This window comes from Rhinolophus ferrumequinum, chromosome 6, assembly GCF_004115265.2.
Source record: "Rhinolophus ferrumequinum isolate MPI-CBG mRhiFer1 chromosome 6, mRhiFer1_v1.p, whole genome shotgun sequence".
In the NCBI taxonomy this organism is placed as follows: Eukaryota; Metazoa; Chordata; class Mammalia; order Chiroptera; family Rhinolophidae; genus Rhinolophus; species Rhinolophus ferrumequinum.
In genome coordinates, this window is record NC_046289.1 from 9,961,874 (window position 1) to 9,986,347 (window position 24,474).

Below are 24,474 nucleotides of genomic sequence, written 5' to 3' on the forward strand. Positions count from 1 at the left end.
CACTGGGAGATTTATATCTTTATTCAAAAGCTAACAATTTCAAAAAGAATGGAAATACAACATCAAAAAGGACTTCACTGCAACTGGAGGTTATAATTAGCTTTTGTGTGCATAAATAATCAACACACAGTGAAAACAAAACTTTTCTCTCACATCACTTGAGGTTAGCATATTATTTTATGTTTGCATATTATTTCCTTTTTTTTTTTTTAGCTTTATTACTACTATGTTTTGGGATCTTCCCATATTTCTTACTCTTATGTCTTCACTTGGTGTCACTATTCTCAGGTCTTCAAACTCAAAAACCACCCTCTGGATTTCTAGTGAAATCTACTAGCAACAAAGAATGTGACTAGGTTTCTGTATTATCCCCATACAGGTTAGGCGTAAGTCCATTCATACAGTACTACAAGATTAAAATCAGCATCTCATTTTGCTTTTTATCTTTTGGTATAACACACTCTGTTTTATACTCATCTCCAGTCACATATTGTTTGAAAGAACTGACAGATTAATGGTACTCCCACATAATCACAGTGTAACTCATACTCTGTATTTACACAACTTTGTGGATTTAGCGGAAAGCAGTAAGTACAATTATTTTCCCCTGCCACTGAGTTTTCAGGGTTAGCAGAAGGTAACCAATCTGACTAAATCAGATGACTTCTTGAGAGGCAGCAAGTTTGTGCCGTGGTGAAGCACACACGCTCTGGAATCAGACAAAGGATCTAATAGTAGCTCTGCACTTTACTAGTCACGAGAAGTCCCTCTCCTTCCCCACACCTAAATTTCTTCAAACTGTAAAACGAGCCTGTGCCGCCTCCCTTACAGGGTCATGGTGAGGATACATGAGAAGCCCTGTTGAGAGCGCGGCAGTGCTCACTAAATGATAGCTCCTATAATGATCAACGAGCCTTCCTTTTTGCTGGACCTAATCCTACAATCTTTATTATAGTTTAATAAACTTCTTGAGAAAGGATAGGAACATGGGTCAATGTCATCAATGATGCGGGGTACAAGGATGAGATATTTTAACAAATCTTATTTTTCATAATCTCACCCAAAAGGTATGTTATATGTAAGATAAGGTATGAGTAAGAGTAGCATCTACTCAATTTCTAAGTTCATGGGACTGAATTCTTTGGAATTCAAAATTATTTACAGGAACAAAATCCCTACTTAAAAGCCTATAAGGACAACAGCCTTTACCAGCTCTTCCACTTGGCCAATAAGAAAAAAATCCAGAAATAACAGCACCTACTACTAGTTACTGAGGGTCTATTTACACATATCGCTTATCTCCAAGAGAACCTCTGTTTACCTGTATTTTACAGAGGAGAAAACTAAGGCTCAGTGAGAGAAACTGCCTGGAAACTGCAAGGTAACACATCTATTAAGTGCCAAAGATGGGATCTATGTCCAGAGCTGACATTCAAGCCTACGCTCCAGACAAGCTATTTTTTCTCACAACTTCACACCTTCCTTTGTAGTTTATGTATGTCTTATAAATCAGTAATTTGCTGAGTTAAGCATGGATGAATATTCTTTTGCAAAAAAAAAAAAAAAAAATTTTTTTTTAAAGGCTTTCTACTCTGCACTTTATCTTCTCCCATCCTCAGAGACTACTCCTATGGTACTTACGTCAAGGACCCTATGTTTAATCTAAATTAATGGCCCAATTTATTCTTAGATTAAATATGGTAATTATAAATAAACTATAAATTATAAGATTATGCATGAAACTATCATGAAAAGACCATCCCTGAGCCCATTTTAATATGAGACAACATACCAGTTATTAAACACATAGACAAGCCTAAATATAATTTGTTTTTAACCACCAGACTGTAAGATCTGTAAGTATGAAGATCCTACCTGGCTCCCTTTCATAACTCCAGCTCTAGAAGATGCCTAGCACATGGCAGGCACTTGGCAGACATTTGTTGAATGAATGAATCTGGTTACCTGTGTTTGTTACTGCCATAACTTTACAGTCGTTCAATGGACAACAAACCAATTGCTTTAGATTCACTTCTATATGGTGACTGTTATTCCAGCAGAAGTTCTACAGGTTGTTTCACTAATACCCTTCTCCCAAAATACAGAATCCAGCACCTTTCAAACTGCTAACAGCTGGGGGTAAATGGCTGTCTCTGAAGTGAACTGTAATGAATCTTACCTGTAATTCAGATCTCAGCTGATGCACCTGACCCATCAGCTTCTGTATTTCTTCCCTCTGCATCTCCTTTTCATGCCGAAGTTCTTCTAGCTCCATGCTGTTAGCAGCACTGCTGTCTAGGCCTTCAAAACCAGATCCTTCCTTTAAGCTGTTGATAAATTTTTCTTTAGACTATTATAGAAAAAAAAAAATCTTTAAGCAAAACAGAGATTAGCTTGTATATTGAATTCATCTACCACAGACAAACTAAACTACTAGGGAACTATTCCAATTACATTTGTATTCTCCATCAAAGAAAGCCTACAGACTGTTAAATCCATTGGAATAAAAATGCAACAGAGCCTTTTGCTATACAATGTCCTTGGATTTCAGTCCCCAGGACCATGTTATTGTTGAAAACTTATTATTAACAAGATTTTTCTCGTATTTTCTTTTTCTTTTTTTCCCCCTTTCTTCCACCTCCCCACTCCCCCCTCTGGTTCAAGCCGTTGTTTCTCAGTCTGGTTGTGTAGGACAGAGCTCCCTGGCCCATGCTGGTATTATGAGCCTTGCGCTCCTTCCAGCTGATGCAGTCGGTCGCCAGTCATTGGTCAGCTGCTCATGCTGGCTGCTGGCCACTCATGGCAGCACACGGCAGCACACGCCAACCTCCGGCTGCTCACAGCAGCCTAGTTCCAGGGCCTCTGGCGTTAGGAGCACGGTGCTCCAACCGCCTGAGCCACCGGGCCTCCCCATATTTTCTTCTCATCTTTTCTCATTCTTATTATCCCATCACATTCCATTCAACAAATACTTACGGAGCACCTATGGTGGGTTTGGCACGGTGCTCAGTGTCCTGTGTAACAAAGCTAATGTCTCTCACTCCGAATAGTACCCTCTGCCTTATAAGCTAAAAGGGAAGTTACAAGTATCCAGCAGAGGGAAATAAACACAAATTGAGAGAAAGATATGGTAAGATCACTTGCAGAGTTCTGAGGACGACAAACCACTTCTGGGGAAGAGAAAGGTTTCCTTGAAAGAGAGCAGTTGTGCTGCAGTTTAGGAGGGAGTGGTATAAAGCAGGTGTCCACAAACCCTGTGGCCTATTTCTGTATAGCCTGCAAGCTAAGAATGGTGTTTACATTGTTAAAGGATTGTGAAAAAAAATATATGTGATGGAGACCACATATAAACTGCAAAGACTAGATAGAGTATGCGCTATTCGGCCCTTTACAGAAAAAGTTTGCCAACTCCTGGTAAAAAGGATGCACTGGAAGAAGAGCTTGGATGTGGGAAGACTAGTTTAAAAAGTGCTATAATTGCAGGCCAGTAATAAGGACCACCAGCTCTTTCACCTTAAATATAAATATTTGAAAGTCACTCTCCATCAAAAAGTGTTTCCTTTCTATGTGGTAGAATTATGAGTGACTTCTTCAAACTCTTCTGTATTTTTCAAATTTTCTACGATAAACATGATATATATACATGTATGTATATATACATACATGTATATATACATATATATATATATATGAAGTCATGTTTATTATATAAAAAATCTCCCCACATGCTAATGCCCAGACCCCCCTGCTGAGCTTCAGGCCTGTATTTCTGATCACCTTCCTGAAATTTTTACCTCAATGTCACATCAGTTTTGAAAACTCACCCTGACTTGTCATAATCTCCATCAACCCTGGCCTGCTGTCTTTCCTGTTTCCCTTTTTAGTACAGGGACCATCATTCAAACATTCAAACCAGAAACCAGGCGTCATCCTAGGTTCCATTTGCCATTTCCCCCTTCCTTCAATTACATCTCCAGACTCACACATTCTACCCCTGACACTTCTCTCAGCTGTCCTCCATTGGCCATCCTCACTGCCACAGGGGTAAGTGAAATCCTCATTATTTCTTACCATTATTTTTGATACTTGCCTCTTCACCATCTACAGCTTACCATCCCACCCCTCATCCCTTCAATGTATTCGACACTGTACTGAGCACCTGCTAAGGGCCACGCCGGCGAGATGATAACGAGAGAGAGCTCCAACTCGCCCCGACCTCCTCGGCACTGCCATCGTTCTCACACTCAGACCTGATGCTGCTCAAATTCCCCGCCCCGGCCGTCACCTATAAGATGAAATCCAAATCCCCCGCATGACCTGGCTTCTGCTTGTCACTGAGTTTTATCTCCCATCTCTTAATCTCTAATACTTTATGCTCCAGCAGTAGGGAACTAACGAGCCGCACTCACTAAATATGTCATGATCCCCCAGACCCCTCTGCTCTGGCACAGGCTGTTCCATCTGCAATTTCTTTCCTACCACACTCTTCCTACTCATCCTTCATGTTCCTCTTTATACATCATCTCCAGTGATCCCCGACCCCCCCAGGCAGATTTTGAGGGCTCACTGCATAGATAATGTCGTCATAACAATTACCGTATGTCTTTCCACTAAGCTGAACACTCTTTTAAGAAAGAGGACACATCTTTTGAGCTTTGTATCCTCAGCATCTATCATAGTGCTTAGTAAATAGTTAGGTACTCAATAAGTACCTTTAAAATGAATTAACAAATTGCAGTGATACAACCAAACTAATTAAAAAGAAGAGTTTGGAGGAGATGGATATATTTCACGAAGGTGGAATCAAAATGTGTTTATAACCAATAGTAGATGGAGACTAAGGGAAAAAGGTGGAGTCAACATGACACTGCGGTTTCAAGTTCTACTGCCTGGGAAGATGGCAATAACATTTACTGCCATAGGAGACTGAAAAAGAAGCTGGTGTGGAGGTTGAGATAGCCCATGCAGAGAAGCATAGCAGGCATTTAGAAATGGGTCAGGAAGTTAGGGTTGGAGACATGCTGAAATCACATCAAGGTAACAGATGGAAGCAGACTGAGTATATGATAATGCAAAGAAAGAAATAATAATACGAGGGTTGAAGACAGAATTTGAGAGGACTCTTCCTCGCTGGAGATTGGGAAGAGGGCCCAACAGAGACAGAAACAGTAGTAAGACAAGACAAAGAGCGCTAAGGCAGTGCAAGTGGCATTAGAAGGCAAAAGTTTCAAGAAGGTATGAGAGTTAACAGTGTCATATGCTCTATCAAAATCAAAGTGGATGAAAACTACGAAAAGGACAGAAAAATATATATTTAGGTCATTGAAGACTTTTGAGAAGACATTTTCAGAAATGTAGCGGGGACAGAAATTACATAAAGGAGTTAAAGTTAATAGTTCTAAAATGAAGACGGCCTATACACAATAATTCCAGTAAATTTGCCATTGAAAGAAAAGAGAAGGATAAGAACATGGATCAAAGTGATCAAAAAAACCCAAAGGATTTTTTCCTCAGGCAGGCATTCCAAGATGTCAGTTGTTCTGCCACTAGGTAAGCATGTGCTCTTTAGTGCACTGAGCCAGAAGAGGGCAGCAGAGGGAGAGGAGAGACTGGTGGAGAAAGGGCTTAAAGGAAGTGGCTGGAGATGGAACCAACACACAGGCAGAAAAATTATCCTAGAAAAAGTGAAAGGACGCATGTTCCCTCTGATACGAGAGACAAAGGAAAGAGAAGTTGAAAACTACATTAGTTGACTGCAGTCTTTCTTAGTAAAGAAGAAGGTAAGGTCACCTTGGATCTGAAGAACGGGGCTAAAAAGCTGGGTGAGCCAACTCTGGGCTGGATGAGGCCTAGACCAGTTGCTCTAAAATTCAGTAGAAGATCAACAAGGAAGAATAAAACAACTATTTAACAACAAACATTAATATTCTCACAGTGATTAAGGTAATAGGTTGAAGACCTAAACTAGGTAGTGGCAGAATGAATTTTAAATAAAAAGAAAAAAGAAGTGGTAGGAACAAGAGACATTTCCTCCTTTTTATAACACTTCTAAGAAGAGTAAGGCACCTGAAGTGAGCTAACCCAGTTAACCGTGAACAAATCATCTCACAGATCTACACAAAGTCTCAAATGTCTCTCAGTTCGCGGGCATAGCCTAATATTTAAACATGTACACCTCACGCTTACTTGGAGTATTCTAGTAGCTTTTTGCTTGTAGTCAATTAATTCCTGCTTCGAGGACTCTAAGTTGGACTTATGCATCTTGACTTGCTGCTGCAGCTCATCAACTTTCTTCTTCTCATCCGAGTATTTTCTTTCTGCCAGAGTAACCGCTTCTGCCAAATTCTGACGTTCCACTTCCATTTTATTAAGGCGTGCAGCAAACTCACTCTGTGACAAATTTTTATATCATATTTATGTCATTTTACTTTGCGATTTTACAACCATCCATTCAGATATCTTATCGGATTTATTAGCTCAGCCCAACAACGTAACAGGCAGGTAAAAAACTTCTTCATTTGTTAGGAACAGGAAGATAGGTAATCTAAGGTTGCAGCTCCCACACATGGCAATGAATCAGTCAATTAGAAAGTTTGTTAAAAATAGAGCCACCCACGCCTTCCCCAGGCAACTGAACTGGAATTTCTAAGTCTGGGCTTGGAAATTCCCAACACTCTGTTTTTTTTAAGAAATTTCCCAGGTGAATCTGGTCACTTGGACACTAGATCTGATCTGATACTAGCTGATCAATGGATAATATAGGTCTACAGAAAACTAGAAAGTGCATTAGAAAACAAATAGAAGACAAAAGTAAACAACTATATCTTTTCTAATACCTAGCACGGCTAACGTTCTCCCTTTATTTCAAATTTTCTAAGAAGCTACTCGATGTAATTTTTTAGCTTAAGAAACTTTTAAAGCATACTCTAAAAAACACATGGCCTGTCACTTACTGGCCTACCTAGTTCTGAGATTTATATTTTACCTTAATTCTCAAAAGCTCCCGTCACCAAAAAAAAAAAAACCCACAAAAAACAAAAAACTCAGAAGGCAGAAGTCAAAAAAGCATTTAGTTACATGCCAGTCGCTAAAGCCCACAAACCTCTCACCCAATCTTAACCCCTGTTCTGAAGGAAAGGAGCAATGGGACTACTGCTAATGTCTACTGAGCATGTGAAATGTGTCTAATGTAACTGAGAATGGAAGATTTAAGTTTATTCATTTTAATTAAACTTAAATATAAAACCTAATACTCAATTAACAACAGATTTATTGATATAATTCACATACCATAATGTTCATTCTTTAAGGTGCACAATTCAGTGGTTTTTAGTGTATTCAGAGTTGTGCAACCATTACCGTTACCTCATTTTAGAACATCTTCACCCCAAAAAGAAATTTCCTACCCATACCTCCTTCCCCCAGGCTCTGGAAATCATTAGTCTCCTTTCTTTCTCTATGCATTTCATGTAAATAGAATCATACAATATGTGGCAGCCTTTCGTGTCTGTCTTCTTTCACTTAGCACGATGTTTTACAGGTTCATGCATGTTATAGCATCAAACAATACTTCATTCTTTTTTATGGCTGAATATATCTCCTTATATAGATAGACCACATTTTGTTTATCCACTCAGCAACTGACAAACATGTGTATCGTTTCCAGTTAGGGACTGTTATGAATAATGTTGCTATGAACATTTGTGTACAGGATTTTATGTGAACATCTATTTTCAGTTCTCTTGGGTATACACCTAGAAGTAGAATTGCTGGGTGGTATGGTAACTCTATGTTTAACTTTTTGAGGAATTGTCTATTACTGGAAAACTTCTGAGTATGTTTCGAACAACTTGGATATGTGGATTTATTTTTTCACCTGTAAATTTTATGAAACCTATATACAGATGAAATATTTCAGAAGAAATTTAATGACTGAATTAAGTATAAAATACACCATATTTTAAAGAATCAGTATGCAAAAAAGAATGTCAATATCTCATTAATAAATTTTAACATTAACTACATGTTGAGATGATAGTACTTTGGATATACTGTGTTAAATAAAATATATCAATAAAATTTTTTAAACACCCACATTAGCTGATATTTACTTCAGGGCTAAAATATTTTCACTTGTTTAAAAGGTAACCTGGACCAGTGGTTCTCAACCCTGGCTGCCCACCAGATATAGCTGGGAATCCTGTAAGATCAAAACAGCAACACCTATGCCCTCCCTCATACAATGGGATCAGACTCTGGGAGGGGGGAGTGAGCACCTGGAAGTAATCAAAGCTATACAAGTGATTCTAATTTGTAAACAGGATTGAGACTCACTGAACTAGATGCAAAAATTCACTTGTAAGTAAAACTACAAATGTTACGTACAACTTTCTCTTGAAATAAATGAATCAAACTGGAATCAGAAAAGAATAAATAACATGTCCAAATCAGCATTTAATCAAATAGTGGTAATTTTGGTTGCACAACCAAATTAAATGAAAAGACATGTATCTCTAATGAATATTAACTATTTCAATTGTATTTTAGGGCATAAAATTAAATTTAACAAGGATCAAGCTAAATTGTCAAACACTTGGATTCTGTCACAAAAATAGAATTCTCAAGTGCACCGCAGAATTTTATTAAAGAGTGAATGTGTTATGGAATAGCAGGAGGTCATTCCTCTTTGTCCAAATAACCAAAGAACTCCCATTCTAACCTGCATCTGTTTGTAGCTCTCCTGCTCTCTCTTCAGAGTGGCATCCGCTTCGTGCAGTCTCTCCTGAAGAGTTTGCAGAGCTTGATTCTGCAGGCTACTACCTTCGCTGTGATCCTGCATTATTCTAAACGAAAACACATCACTTGAAATGACTCATTTCCACAGTGTACAAGTAGTAAGGTAGAATAATTTTTAGAGCATTGGCTTGTTAGCACAAAAGAGATGGTCTGACTAAAACATTCTTAAAGAAACCTTTTTCCCTTTTAATGACACGCCATCTATATTTTTAGGCAACCAAATATAAGCACTCACCACATATGTGTCGAAAGACTAACGACACTATGTTCCTCAAATATTTTTAAATTCAGAATTAGCTAACAATGCATCTCAAGATCCAAACAATAAATCCAATTTTAATCACACCCATTTCGAACATTACCAACAGCTAAATTTTCATAAGGTAGTAAGTATGTATACTACAGTGTTTATCATTAGTTGTATTGGAAAAAGACTCATTCTAGCCGATTTTTTCCTTATTAATAGAATTAGCTACCGTGATTTTTCACTCTGTAAGGCTTCTAAAGCTTCTGTGCGAGTGTTCAGTAGCTGATCAGCTTCCTGTAGCCTCACTCTCAGTACAGCCAGCTGGGAATCCTTTGCAGCCACCGCTTCAGTCAGGTCATCCACTTGGGCTCGAAGTTCTCGAGTTATTCGATCACTATTTGAATGGTCAACATTCCACTTTTCAACTCTTGCTCTTGCTTTGTTTAATTCTTAAAAAAAAAGAAAGAAAAAGAAATTTCTCTATTCAAGCAAACAGATCTTTTTCAGGGCACTCACGATCTCCTTTGAGTCCCTTTAGTACTTCACTTCTTGCCAAAATTAGGAGCTTACAAGCATCTTCAATTTTTTTTGCTCCAGATGGGACACTCATTTTTCAAGGCCAACATCTACATCTATGTTACAGTTTATAGGTTGGAAAGGGGCATGATGCTGGCTCCTTCTCTAGAAATGCTTTTTTAGAGACATAGCATAAAGCATTTGGAAGTCAAAACCAGTAGTTAGCAGAAAGTTCACAACACCAAAACAGTTAGTGGATTTGTAGAGTTCTGCTAGGGGCAAGAAAGAATGCAAATCCAAAGCAAGAGTAGATAATAATGTACACCCAGTAAGAGCAAAACAAACAAAAACAAAACCAATATACCGTGTTTCCCCGAAAATAAGACCTAGCCGGGCAATCAGCTCTAATGAGTCTTTTGGAACCAAAATTAATATAAGATCAGATATTATATTATATTATATAAGACCGGGTCTTATATTAACATAAGACCAGGTATTATTTTATATATATTTTATCATATCATATATCGTATCATATCATACCTGGTCTTATATGAACATAAGACCGGGTCTTATATTAATTTTTGCTCCAAAAGACGCATTAGAGCTTAGTCCGGCTAGGTCTTATTTTCGGGGAAACACAGTAGGAAAGAATCTGTTTATTTCCATTACTGGGATAAAAAGATATTATTTTTTTAATCTAGGAAACTGCTGCAGAAAGAGCAATGCAGTGCAGATTTCCCTCACATGCCATCTGTAATTGCAGTTTACCAGCAAAAACATTGTGTTTAATATTGAAGCAAACTGTACAGGCCCTCAGGAAAAGCTCTATCTCTACGTCTACATTAGTCTGGATAAAGTAAAGCTTTTCCTGAAGTCAGTCTAACAGCTCTTAAACTATCTTTCTACTGCACTCTGCTGAGCCTCCATCCGTCTTGGCAAAACATTTCCCACTGTCCTCACACTCCTTTCTAATTAACCCTAAGAACCGAGACAGATTTTGTTTTCTCCTCAGCCACACTTACAATAACACTAACATATTACCCCATCACTACCTCAGCCATGGGATTATTTACTTTGTAATTACCCATCTCTGAGAAATCTGAGGGTTTTGTACTCTAGGACCATTGCACTGCACAATTCCAGAGCGTACTATTCAAATGGAATTCCATGTTTATTTTGTGTCCCCTGGAGCAGGGCAATACTATGACTTCACCTACTAGCACCCAGTACTTTGTTTAATCCCACCTTGGTTCATGAAGAGTTCCCCCAGGAGGTTCAGGATAAGTCAATCAAAGGAACCAGATGATTGCTAACGTTCTGTTCGTCTCAGTTCTTAAATTTCATGGTTCCTACAAAATGACCACATAAGCCGATGTTCTCTGTTTTGGGCTGGTTGGAGGATGATTGGTCCCATTTCCAAATCTGGGCCCTGTATTTCTATGAAAACACTATTTTACAAATCTCATCTAGCACATATTTCTCATAGCTTAAATGTAATCAAGGTTTTAGTTTATTTTTGAAATGTTAAATTCCTAATTTTGGACAATGTGAATAAGGCTCTACCTTCTTGAGTTTCCTTGGCTCTTTGCAGTAATGAAGCCATTTCTTGATTTAAAGACTGAACTTCATTCCTCAGCAGTTGATTTTCCAGTCGAAGATTAGACAGTTCATGAGATTTGCCATCATCAGTAGGTACTGGATGGTGATCAGCGCAGGAAGCATTTGATGATACATTTTCCTTTGAAGAATCCTCTTGAACTTCATGACCAGAATCTGAACTGTTAGAGGCTTCTGTAAAAAAGGAATACATTTTTATTACGTTGGAAGGCTTACTACATAAACATTAGTAGTTTACTTTGGTAGAATGCCTTACGGCTCCAGTTGACTGCTGTAGCTAAAATACCATAAAAAATAAACTTAAATTCTCAATAGACTTCCCTCTGATGAAATTTCATTCTCACACATGGAGCCTATAAATCTCTAAGGCTCCTCAAAGTCTGGATTCACTCACTTAGTAGTGAATGGTGATAAAGAATAGATGCAAGAATACAGTTCTGGAAAGGATAAAATCAGAGATAATTTAAGTGATTGGATTTAGGTAAAAAGGGTGTTGGTCTCCCTTTTGTCTCTAATTTGTTTTTGAAAAAAGGAAGAATTCTAAACATTGAAAATATTGGAAAGGCATAAAAAGCAGCTGTAGGTTTCAAGGCAAGGAGAGTAATAATAGGTCAGAGCTATTTGTTATATACCAAACTGGAATCTAAAATACCTTCCCAAAAAGATAGAGACTCGGGAATTCAGATTCATCCTGTTTCTAATTTGCTACTAAGTATGATGCAAACGTACTTTTTACTTACTCCAAAAAATATGTATTTTTGGACAATGTTCATGCTAAAAAATGAACTATATTTAAATGATAAAATGGGCTAAAACAAACTATATGGGCAAAAGACCTGACACTTTATGAAGATAAACAATCAATAATCATATGGAAAAGTTCTCAACATCTTTAGAGATCAAGTTACAACCACAATGAGAACCAATACACACCCACTAGAATAGCTAAAATTAAAAAGACAACATCAGGGCCGGCCCCGGTGGCTCAGGCGTTTGGAGCTCCGTGCTCCTAACTCCGAAGGCTGCCGGTTCGATTCCCACATGGGCCAGTGGGCTTTCAACCACAAGACTGCCGGTTCAATTCCTCGAGTCCCGCAAGAGATGGTGGGCAGTGCCCCCTGCAACTAAAGATTGAACACGGCACCTTGAGCTGAGCTGCCACTGAGCTCCCGGATGGCTCAGTTGGTTGGAGCGTGGACTCTCAACCACAAGGTTGTAGGTTCGACTCCCCCAAAGGATGGTGGGCTGTGCCCCCTGCAACTAGCAACGGCAACTGGACCTGGAGCTGAATTGCACTCTCCACAACTAAGACTGAAAGGACAACTTGAAGCTGAACGGCACCCTCCACATCTAAAATTGAAAGGACAACTTGACTTGGAAAAAAGTCCTGGAAGTACACACTGTTCCCCAATAAAGTCCTGTTCCCCTTCCCCAATAAAAAAATTCTTAAAAAAAAAAACTAAATAAATAAATAAAAAGACAACATCAAATGTTGGCGAGGATATGGAGCTACTGGAACTCTCATAGATTGCTGATGGGAGTATAAAATGGTATAACCACTGTGGAAAAAGGTTTCACAATTTCTTATGAAATTAAGCACACACCTATCATTTGATCCAGTAATTCCACTTCTAGATATTTATCCAAGAAAAATGAAAACATTTTCCCACAAAAACAAGTACCAAAATGTTTGCTGCAGTTTTATTCACAATTTCCAAAAACGAGAAACAATCCCAATGTCCATGAAAGAGAATGGATAAATGTGGTATAACAGAATACTACACAACAACAGAAAATAAACTATTGATATACCCAGTTACTCTACCATGTTGAGTAAAAGAAACCAGAGGAGAAATTGTACATACTATATAATTCCATTTATATTAAGTTTTAGAACAGACAAAAACTAATCCAGGTGAAAATGTCAACTTGAGGCTTAGAAGATCTATTAGCATCACATTGCTATGGCACTTTCAACTTTTACTGGCCTAGAAACTACCTAGAGAAGCAAAAAATTCAGATGTCCTGGCCCTATCCCCAGAAAAATCTGATTTAGGAAGTCTGGGGAGGCATCTAATAATTCATTTGTATTAATCACACAAGTGATTTTAATGCAGGATGTCCAGGGACCACTTTTCTCTTCTTTTTTCACCTGGAAAACTCCTATTCATTCTTTAAGACCCAGCTCAAATTACAGATTCTCTGACCATGCCTCAATTATTGCATTTACAACACTATACGTAAATTATCTGTTTACATGTCTATCTCACCCACTAGACGCTGACCCATTTCATTTCACTTCTGTATCCTGGCACTCAGTAGGTTCTCAATAAATGGTTCTATGATTAATCAAAACATAGTTGATAAGAAATTTAGGAGTGTGTGTACATAATTAATCAACTGTTAGAGCATGCTTCTGTCTTGAAAGCCCAAAACCCTTGCCTCTACCACTTTTTTATCTTGAAGATACAAAACAAATTTTGTTTACTAACAGCCAAGATTGTGGGAAAAGCTGTAACATTTAAGGACGTAACAAGCTTCCATTAATAATCAACTTGATAAGGAATCCCTGCAAGAACCTATCACGTTTATTGCTATTTAAAAATGGTTAGTAGGTACTTGAATTAGCCACGCTACCATGGTAACCTCAGATGAGATGAGGAAATGTACATGTAGAGGTAATTTCACAGCAAATTAAACAATTGAAAACCAGAATTCTAATCTCTTACTTCACTACTAAGTCAATGCCTTAAACCCTTCAACTTCGATCAAAGTTCAGTCTCTCAGGTTTACTTCTGAGGGATGCAGGAAAAAAACAAAACAAAACTGACAATCAAGAATATATGTGGAATACAGCCTCCTGTCACTTTTATAATCCCAATGACAAAAAGAAATTGAGATAGCTCCAAATCCAAAATTGTGTGTTTTCTATCAGATTTCAAAATTGTCTTTTTGTATCTTAAAGTATCTCAATCATTTTGGATGCAATTTCTCAGATGCTGGGGTGGGGGATGAAGGGGGGGAGGGGACTTATTCTACAGACAACATTCAAAGGTCCCTACGGTAACTGTATATTGACTAATAGTATGCCATGCCGCACAGAGCCTGCCTTTACTTCAGTGGGAACAGCTAAGAAAACAGGGGATGAGAAACACTACCAGAATGTATTAGGCTTTGGAGACACATCTAATTTGCTTAACTTTAAAAAAAATAGAGGACTGATTAACTACCATGGCTTTGGTTCACAGAAGGATTTTCTTCAGTGGTTTTGATGGTGTTTACACTGGTGTTCACAGAACTGACACTTGCTGTCCGAGAACTCTGAAGGACATGTATCTTGCCTCTTTCTTTTTTGATTTCCACCTTCCCAGTAGGCTCCTTCTGTGAACTATTAAGAAAATCAAACAGCAGCTCATCATCAGGTTCTGACTTTTTTCTCCGAACAAACTGGGATGAAGGCCTAGAAACAGATGTGTTTTCAACAGGATGGGAGGCCTCCACTGATGTCCTAGGTCCTGCTTTCACATTTGCAGTGCCAGCTAAGACGGTGGTTGTTTGATTTTTAATCTTATCCGCTGCTGAGGAAATATAATTATCTTTGGGTCCAGTATAAGTCAGATCTGTATTTTGCTGGTGAGGTTCAGGATAGTCAGTATTTTTGCTATATATGATGTTGCTGGTGTTCTCCTTTCTACTGAGGGCTGTTGCAGCCCCTTGATCGACTCGGTTTAAAAGATCTTCTGCCTTTCCAGCAAGATCAGCAAACCAAGACATGATGGCAGCAGAATAATCCTATTGGGGAACCTGTAAAAAGGACATAAAGTGATCAGTGTGGCATAACAGCAGAGCATAACAGTTGCGATCAAGCCCTGGAGTCAAGATAGTCTGGGTTGAGTGCCTAACCCTGCCTCTTACTCGCTATGTAACTTTCAGCAAACTATTTAACTGAAACTGAGAAACTTTATCTAGAAAATGAAGAAAATAAGTGTACTTACATTATAGGACAATTTTAACATAAAATAATATTAAAAAAAACACTTTGTAAGATGCCCAGCACACAGTAGGCACTCATTTCAGTACTTGCTGTTACCAAAATTACGACTGCCACTATTCTTATTACTCCGATTTCAGCAAAGGACAAGTGTTAATGTAACAAAACCATCCAAACAGAAATAATCAACATGGCAAAACTTCAGTACAACCCAATAAAAACAATAATTCCCTGAAGCTTGTTTTAAGGTGCTAAAACTTGAAGAAACTTCTGATTAATACAAAATCTATCTTCATGTTAAAATGCAGCACTATTACCGATAATTTAGGTATGCGCAAAATCTGTCTAAAGTACACCTTCAATAAGTGAAATACTCAGTAGCTACTATGTGCATATTAAGCTAATTTAGAATAAAAAGTCATGTAGCCATTCATTTGATACATGTTTGAGTACTTATGGCCTACCACAATCAATCAGAATAATGATGAAATAATTAATCCTTAGGATATAGAAGAATACTGTATAAAAAAGTTAACAAACATTTCTTGAATGTGCACATTGTTCTTTTGCCTGGAACACTCTTTCATAGTCAACTTTTCTTAATCTCCACTTGAATGTCATCTGTTCAAAAACTGTTCTCTTTCCATCTAAATTAAGTTTTATCATTCTCTGTTCACACGCTATTCTCTCACAGCCACGTTTTATGTATTTTTTTTTCTGTCTTTCTCTACTGGAGAAGTGGGGAGGTGAGTAGGTGGATACATATGTTTGAGTACTTATGGCAGGCCCTGCTTTGCTCACCAACGAATTGCCAGCATTTAGCACACAGTAGGCACTCATAAATACTGCTGAATGGAATTTTTATGTCTGATGCCATGTAAACATTGTTTATCACCCAATTTTCACAATCACGTTACGTGATAAGTAGCAGTACATATATTCTTTTTTCACACATGGGGGAAAGGTTTAGAAAGATCCCCGAGTTTCACTGGCAGCTCAGATACTGAAATCTAAGTCTGCCAAACCCATTTTTTAATCTCTGCCTTTCCCATCTAGCTCAGTAACTCAAGAAACTCACCCTCTAAACCTATTCCTTGTGAAACGGGACTAACTGCCTTTGTATTTCGCAGTTTATGTGAAATCTAATGAAAATGGGGCTGAAATGCTTTGTAACATATAAAGCTCCCTACAGATGTATTATTCTCAAGTAAACAATAGTGGTATGGGGCAAATTATCTCTCCTAATAAAGCAGTCAAAGCACACTTACATGGCGCCTCCCCTCCCATTTCAAAGTTAATAGGTCTTTAAAACAAAAGCCTTTGGCTTAAGAATAATTATCCAAATAAACACTAGAATGGGCCCTGGGCACTCGCCCCATCGACAAACATCACGAACAGGATTTCAGAGGCCCAAGGCCCTCAAATAATTCCTCTGGCACTGCCCCCAGGAAACGGCTCACGCGGAGGTGACGAGAGAGGGTGACAGTGCGTGGGATGGGGGTGGCGGTGGCGGGGCCTGCGGGAAGGCCAGATGTCAACAGAGGAAGAAAGGCGGGGGGTCAGCCGGCCGGCCTAGGCAGCGTCAGTCCGTGGATCCCAGGCAGGCGAGTGCAGATACCCACTTTGCTCCCCGCCCACACTGCTGAGCCTCGGGGGGAAGAGCAGCCCAACCAGACTGGGGGTGGGAGGGAGGAAAGCGGAGGGCACTAAACAAAATCGGCCGAGGCCCAGGGGGGTCCCCGCCGTCTTCCTCAGCTCTCCAGCCGGCGGAGAGACGAGTCTCCGAGGAGAGGACGCCGCCCCCGCGCCTAAGGCCGTTAACTCCCCAAGTGGACCCGTCCTGCCCACTGGGCCCGCGCCGCCGCCTCACCTGAGGACTCTGGAGTGGCTGCACCACAGCCTCGACGCCCTCCTGGGCCACCCCCCTCAGCCGCCAGCCGGGAGAGGGCCCAGACTGAGCAAACTTCGTCCCGTACCTGTCACGGTCCTGCCACGGCCCTAAAACTCTTCCGGGAGACGTGGAAGGGCAGCGAGGACCCAAAAACAGAGTGGCTCCCGCGCTGCCTGCGCGGCCCGGAGAGGAGAGCAGCCACCTGGAGGCGACTCAGGCGGCGGCGCCGGCGGCCGCAGGGTCCTCACGCCTAGCCACGCCCTTTTCCTTCCTGTGGAGCGACGGGGCGGGGCCAGGGCCTGCGTGCGTGTGACAGTCTGACGACAGTCTGCACGCGGTTGGCACAACCTTGCAGGCCACGCCCACGAGGGCGGGGCCCCACTGACATTTACGTAGGTGACAGAGGCGGTGCCCCTGGAAGCTTGAGTTTGGCCCGGCCCGAGGCCCAGGTGGTCCAGCCAGCATTCACCTTTCCCTCTTCCTCCTCCGCCCGGCGGTTGTTGAGGATACAGAAGACAAGAGTGCTAATTTCATGGAGCGTCCTCTCTCGTGAGAGAGACAGGTATTAAGTAAAGCAATGAACGAACAGGACAATTTCAGAGAATTACCAGAGCTGTAAACACAAGAAAACGGTGAGAAGTGATTGGAGGAAGAGGAAGGTCTCTGAGGAAGTGACATTTCAGCGGAGACCCCAAAGATAGAAAAGTCCGGTAGAGGGCTTTTCATACAGTATTGTAGTTATGTTATGCATACTGTTCATTGAATGTTTGCAATTAGTCTAAAATCCACAGGCAGTAAACCCAACAAATACTCAACGCCTACAATGTGTACAGGATTGGGCTAATTTAGCTCTAACGATAAGCCTACAACATATCCCAAGGATCCCCATTTTCATGTTGAGGAAACTAGGGATCAGAGAGGTTAAGTAACTTGCCTAAGATCATCTGCCCTAATGAGTCCCCCTGACTCCAAAGCCTGTGCCTTTAGATTCAATGATTTATTGTCTGCAAATTAAATATTGGGAGTAATTACAACTCCTTTTCTTCCTCTCAAGTCAGGTTTAGCCCAGTCCAGGGCACAGAAGGCCTTTCAGCAGCACAGGGAGGTGGTGACAATAAAATAGCATCTAGCAGTTAGTGCACCCTTATTACGTGCGGAATACAGTGACAAGCATTGCGTGTGCTTCACCTCATAAAATGCTCACAACAGCTGTGAGGAAGGTGCGGTTAGTATCCTGTAGTACGTACTATTGTTATTCCCAACTATTCAGTAGCTCTTCTCGTTAAGGATTAGATATCACCACCTGTTGCCAGATGACTGCTGTGCATCATCCTGTAAGAGTGTCCTTTCCAGCCTCACTCAAGTCAGGCTTGATCATGTGACTTGCTTTGGCCAATGGAAGGAATGTCAGTAGAAGAGCCTTCACCACTATCTGAGCAAAGTGTTTATTGTGTGTTTCTACCAGCCCTCTTGATCTCCCCCAGCCTTCGTGAGAATAACCTGTCTGGGATGGGGCTCCCTCCCTCCCCGTGGGTCCTGGAAGTGATGTGAAACAGCTTACATCTAGGGTGCTGATAATTTGTCTGGACTTTCGTGTTGATTATAGGTGTGGATACATATGTAAAAGTTCATTAAACTATACTTAACATTTGTTTACTTTATTGCATGTATGTGGTAGCTCAAAACAATTTTTAAAAAATACACATACGCATTAATAAGGCAATTCCACTTTTAGGAAATTATACTACAGATGTACTTACACATAAGCCAAATGACATATACAAAGTTACATTAATTACAATATTGCTTATAATAAATATTGGAAACAAGTTAAATGTTCACTGATTTAAAAATCTTGGTAAATTCATCGAATAGAATACTGTAAGCTGTTAAAAAAAACAGAAGCTCTTATGTAGGGATATGAAAAGAGCTTTATGACCTTAACAATGTATGTTGTTTTTTAAAAAAACCAACGAAAAAATGGTGTTTATGGTGTGCTATCATTTGTATACAAATATCTTTTATGGGTAGATTCTCTCTCTCTAGGGACACTTTCTTGGAAGGGGAACATGGGTAGGCAGCAGGAGTGAGATGGAGGTTTATTAGCCAATGAATCCTCTTTTGTATATACCCTTTGAACTCTGTACCATGTATTTTTAAACAGTAAAGAATATTAAACATTTTTTTTTAACTTAGAACACCTTAGGAGTCTGAATGCACTCCCCATGTCTTCACAGCCCTGCCTTTCACTCACCTGACACCTCTCATTTATGTCACCTGCCAAGCCCCTGCGGGCTTCCTCTAGGGATTTTGGGACACTCATTAGAAGATTCCCGTTCTGTGATTCTGCTTCCTTACTGAACAGATCTGAAGAATGAAATTGTGAACCTCTGTGCATTTTTATCTTCCACCAGCAGGGGGCACTTAGGACTTAAAAATATATGTATGTAGGGGCAGCCAGATGGCTCAGTTGGTTAGAGCCAGAGCGCTCAACAACAAGGTTGCCGGTTCAAGTCCCGCATGGGATGGTGGGCTGCACCTCTTGCAGCTAAAGATTGAAAACGGCAACTGGACTTAGAGCTGAGCTGTGCCCTCCACAACTAGATTGGAGAACAGAATGACTTGGAGCTGATGGGCCCTTGAGAAACACACTGTTCCCCAATATTTCCCAATAAAAATTAAAATATATACATATATATGTATCATATATAATACATATGTATGTGTTATAACTGCATTGACAAGTAAAACCAGTATTGCTGTATCCTTTTGTTCATAGAGCACAGAATGTAATTTTTTCCATGAATTGACCCTGGCCACTGCATGGAACTTCATATTCCATACCTGTTTGGAAGTTCCTCCAGATGCATCAGGCCACGTCTGATGTTTTCCATGTTGTCTGGAATGCAAAGCTGCCCCTAGAGATGAGTCCCTTTGCCACTGAGCACCTGATGAAACCTCCTAGGCCCCATGCACCCCACATCCTGTCTCTGCTCCTACCTGCGGGCAACTTTAATCCACACGGTGGGTCCACTGCATTTATTCATTTAACAAATATGTCAGCAGTTGCCATGCAGCAAGCCCTGTCCTAGGTGCTAGGTACGCAACAGGGAAACAGAGACAGATGTGGCCTGTGCCTTCATGGAGGGGAGATGGACACTAAATAAATAAATAAATAACGATATATTAATGCAGGCAGTATGCAAATTACTATACATTTGCATAATTATAATTGCACAAATTATAATAATACAATATAAAACCATATGACTATAAATGTTATACAGGAAAAGAATGAGGTATCATGTGGAGAAGGACAGGACCTAGTTTACTCAGGGTGTCCAGGGAAGGCCTCCAGAGGCGAAGAGTTTGATACCAAGACCTAAAAGATGGGAAGAGACCAGCTACAAGATGTGGGATTATGGGGGGTGGGGGAACAGGGTCACGTGGATAACACCAAGGTGAACGTTCCCAGGGGTGAGATGGCTGGACCATGTGCATACGAGCGACAGCTGTTTAAGATGGTGCTTGGGAGGGAGGCCTGGGCCGGATACTGCAGGACCTTGTGAGCTAGAGTAAAGAGGCTGGGTTTAATGTTACACATTGTTATTTACTGTGTTCATAAAGAAGTACATAGATTTTTCAGTGGGTAGGAGCAGAGACAGGTCTAGGACTGAATTCACAAGATCATGTCACTCTCTCAGGATACCCGTGGGCTTTCTAAGGGTAGGGAGTTGGGAAAAGTGGGATCTTCTCTCTATGAACAATAAGGAATTTTTCTCTTGATCATTACAACCCCCTTTTCTTTTTTAAACTATCTTTTGGAAAATTCATTCATTGATTGATTCAACAAATATGTATTGTGCATCTACTTTGTGCCTAGTATAATCTGGGTCCTGGGGATATGAACAAAAGTAAAAACAAAGATCCCTGTCCTCGTAGAGCTTATCTTCTTCCAGTGAGAGGAGACAGATGAAAGTCAAATTCCTGGTCTCTGCGATGGTGGTAAGTGCTGCACGAAGCAGGGAAGGGAGGGGTGCTGTTTGGGATAAAGGTGGCAATTTTCAATAGGGTAGTCAGAGAAGGCTGAATAAGAAGGTGACACCCCTGTCATGGAGGTGACGGAAAGAGCCCGTAGGGAGGGGAGAGGAAGAGTGCTCCAGCCAGAGGGGACAATCGGTGCACAGGCCTTTGAGGCAGGGGCAAAGGGGCCTGGATGGCAGGAGAAGGGCCAGAATGATTGGATTTGAGGGCTCAGATAATATAGGCCCTTCTAAGCCATGCTAAGGCTCTGCATTTTATTCCAAAATTGTTGGGAAGCCATTAGAAGATTTTGAGCAGAGAAATGCTTTAACTTATGTTTTACTAAGGTGGTGGGTAATTTTTCTACCAACTTGACCGGATCGGGGCATGCCCAGATATCTGGCTCCCCATTATTTCTGGGTGTGTCTGTGAGTGTGTTTCTGGATGAGATTAGTATTGGGCTGAGTGAAGCAGCTGGCTCTCCCCAGTGTGGGTGGGCATCTTCCAATCTGTTGAGGACCTGAGTAGAACAAAAAGGCAGAGGAAGGAAGAATTCTCTCTACCTGAGGGTTTGAGCTGGGACATGGGCCTTCTGCCCTTGGGCTGGGGCTCATACCTTTGGCTTCTCCTGGTTCTCAGGTGTTTGGACTAGAACTACATCAATGACTTCCCTGCGTCTCCAGCTCGCAGACAGCAGATCATGGCACTTGTCAGCAAATTCCAATTCTTATCATAGATGATAGATAGATAGATAGATAGATAGATAGATAGATAGATAGATAGATAGATAAAATTGCTTCTGTTTCTTTGGAGAACCTGACTAATAAAACCAGGGCCCCTCTGGAGGATGTATTGAGAATGGACTGAAGAGGCCTACAGACAGGAGCAGGACAGGTGAGCATGCCATTGCAATGACCCTGGTGAGAAAGGAGACGGGCTGCACCAGAATAATAGCTGTGGACGTGATGAGAAGTGGTCAGATTCTACATCTGCTTTGAAGAGAACCAATAGGATTTGCTGACAGATTGAATGTAGAGTGTGAAAGAAAGAGAAGCATCAAGGATGAAAACTCCCAGGTTTTCTTCTGGAGTAACTGGAAGGAGGACTTGACATGAATTACATAGACGGAGAAGGCTGTGTGAAGAGCAGACTTTGGGGGGAAGATTGGGAGCTCAGATGCGAACGTGGCAAGTCTGCCAGCCAAGTGGAGATGTCAGGTGGGCAATGGGATATGTGAGCCTGGAGTTCTGGGGAGAATCATGGCTGGTTGGATAAAAGCTTGGGGAGATCAGCACATGGATGAAACTTAAAACCATGTGACTGGATGAGTCAGCCAAGGAATAAATAGGGACAGAGATATGGTATCCTGGAAGCCACATGAAAAAAGTGTTTGGTGGGCCGGCCTGGTGGCTCTGGTGGTGGGAGGTCCGTGCTCCTAACGCCAAAGGCTGCCGGTTCGATTCCCACATGGGCCAGTGGGCTCTCAACCACAAGGTTGCCGGTTCGACTCCCGCAAGGGATGCTGGGCTGCGCCCCCTGCAACTAGCAACGGCAACTGGACCTGGAGCTGAGTTGCGCCCTCCACAACTAAGACTGAAAGGACAACTTGACCTGGAAGAAGTCCTGGAAGTACACACTGTTCCCCAATAAAGTCCTGTTCCCCTTCCCCAATAAAATCTTTTAAAAAAAAAGTGTTTGAAGGAAGAGGAAGTGATTGACTACATTAAGTTCTGTGAGAGGGCATGATTTCATATATACAAAATATCCAGAATAGGTCACTTCATAGAGACAAAGAGCAGATGGTGGGTGCCAAGGGCTGGGGGAGCGGGGACTGGGGAGTGACTGTTGATTGGGTACAGGGTTTTCTTTTGGGGGATGAAAACATCTTGAAACTTGAAAGGGTAGTAGGCGGTGGTTGCACAACATTGTGAATGGACTAAATGCTACTGAATTGTACTTTAAAAATGATTAATTTAATGTTATGTGAATTTCAGCTCAATAAAACAATTATGTGAGAGATCAAGCACACTGAGATTGAGAAGTGACCTGTGGATTCGTAGTGTTGAGATCACTGATGATCTGGACACGAGTTGTTTTGGGTGGCATAGAGCAAAAACCTAAAGAGAATAGATGTAAGAGAGAATCGTCACGTGAGGGCTGAAATGAGGCCACAGTTCTCACAGATTTTTCTCTCCTCCCAGAGTCAAAGGAAGGATTGCATGTTTTCTATCAGCTTTATTCATGAACCTCAGGGCTCACTCACCTCTGGAATCTGGCTTTGACCTTGGCATCAGCAGATTTCTGGTACGTTTTACTTTCTTGAGCTCCTTCATTCATTGAAGTTGATGGTTTTGTCCAGTTTTACAATTTTTGCCAATTTGGTGGGTGTCTAGTGGTGTCTCATTGTGGTTTTTAATATGTAAACATACATATGTACATCTAGGTATATATGTATATAAATATGTATCTTATAAATATATAAAATGGGTATGTAAAATATGTGTATATATAAAATACACTTAAAATATTTCTTAATCTAGTGTTTTTTAGGTATTTTAATGTAGGAAGGGTTCAGGGTTTATTCAGGGTATCCACAGCTTTCTTGGAAACAAACTTCACTGCAGTTTCAAACCTGTCTTTGCAACAAAACGTAACACATACGGAGGAAAGTACAGAATGCGTATCATATATATGCCTCAGAGCCCCCAGCTGTTCTTTTCAACCACAACCTTCCTCTCTCCTGAAGGAAACAACAATCCTGATTTGTATGGTGATCGGTTCCTTATTTTTATGCGGCTCTATCCCTTAGAACTGCGCGAGAGCACGAGTGCATGTGAAAACTGGTGAAATCTGAGTAAGGTCTGTAGTCTGGTTGATAACATCTGCCAATGCCAGTTTCCTGGTTTTGATACTGTACTATAGTTATGTAAGATGTTACCACTGGGAGAAGCTGGGTGAAGGATACACTGGACATCTCTTTTGCAACTTCCTGTGCGTCTATAACTATTTCAAAATAAAAAAATAAAAAAAGCGTGCTTATCTTTTAGAGCTATGTAGTGAAATATGCATGGATAATGTATTAGTTCGCTATTAGTGCATAACCATCAAAGCGTAATGGCTCACAACAGTAAGCTTTTCTTTATTTTTTATCAACAATTTCTTTAAAAAACTTTTTTTTTTAAATTAGTTTCAGGTGTACAAAACAATGCACTTGTTAGACATTTCACCCTTCATAAATTGATAACCCCCTTCCCCCAACAGTAAGCGTTTCTTATCTTCCACAGTTTCTGTGGGTCGGGAGGCTGGTTACCACAGTCTGCCCTCTGGTTCTCAGTGATTCAGTCCTTCTGACGTGAGAAACACATGCACCACCTGTAAAAGCCCTCAAGA

The 24,474-nt window shown here is 40.6% G+C and overlaps 1 protein-coding gene across 2 annotated transcripts in view; it reads right to left on the reverse strand.

Annotated features, from left to right (window-relative positions):
• The window catches only part of GOLGA5 (golgin A5), a 30,175-nt gene extending 12,886 nt beyond the window's left edge, over positions 1-17,289 (reverse strand). Inside the window, exons 1-7 of one of the 2 annotated variants that reach the window (XM_033108765.1) lie at positions 17,041-17,277; positions 14,410-14,983; positions 11,126-11,353; positions 9,273-9,492; positions 8,720-8,843; positions 6,187-6,390; positions 2,180-2,350 (exon numbers count right to left, since the gene is read on the reverse strand). In XM_033108765.1, the coding sequence (XP_032964656.1) occupies positions 2,180-2,350; positions 6,187-6,390; positions 8,720-8,843; positions 9,273-9,492; positions 11,126-11,353; positions 14,410-14,953 (1,491 nt within the window). In that variant the 5' untranslated portion in view covers positions 14,954-14,983; positions 17,041-17,277. Of the gene's footprint in view, positions 1-2,179; positions 2,351-6,186; positions 6,391-8,719; positions 8,844-9,272; positions 9,493-11,125; positions 11,354-14,409; positions 14,984-17,040 lie in introns of both variants that reach the window. The other variant, XM_033108766.1, reaches the window with a different exon arrangement.
• Positions 17,290-24,474: the final 7,185 nt, after the last annotated feature.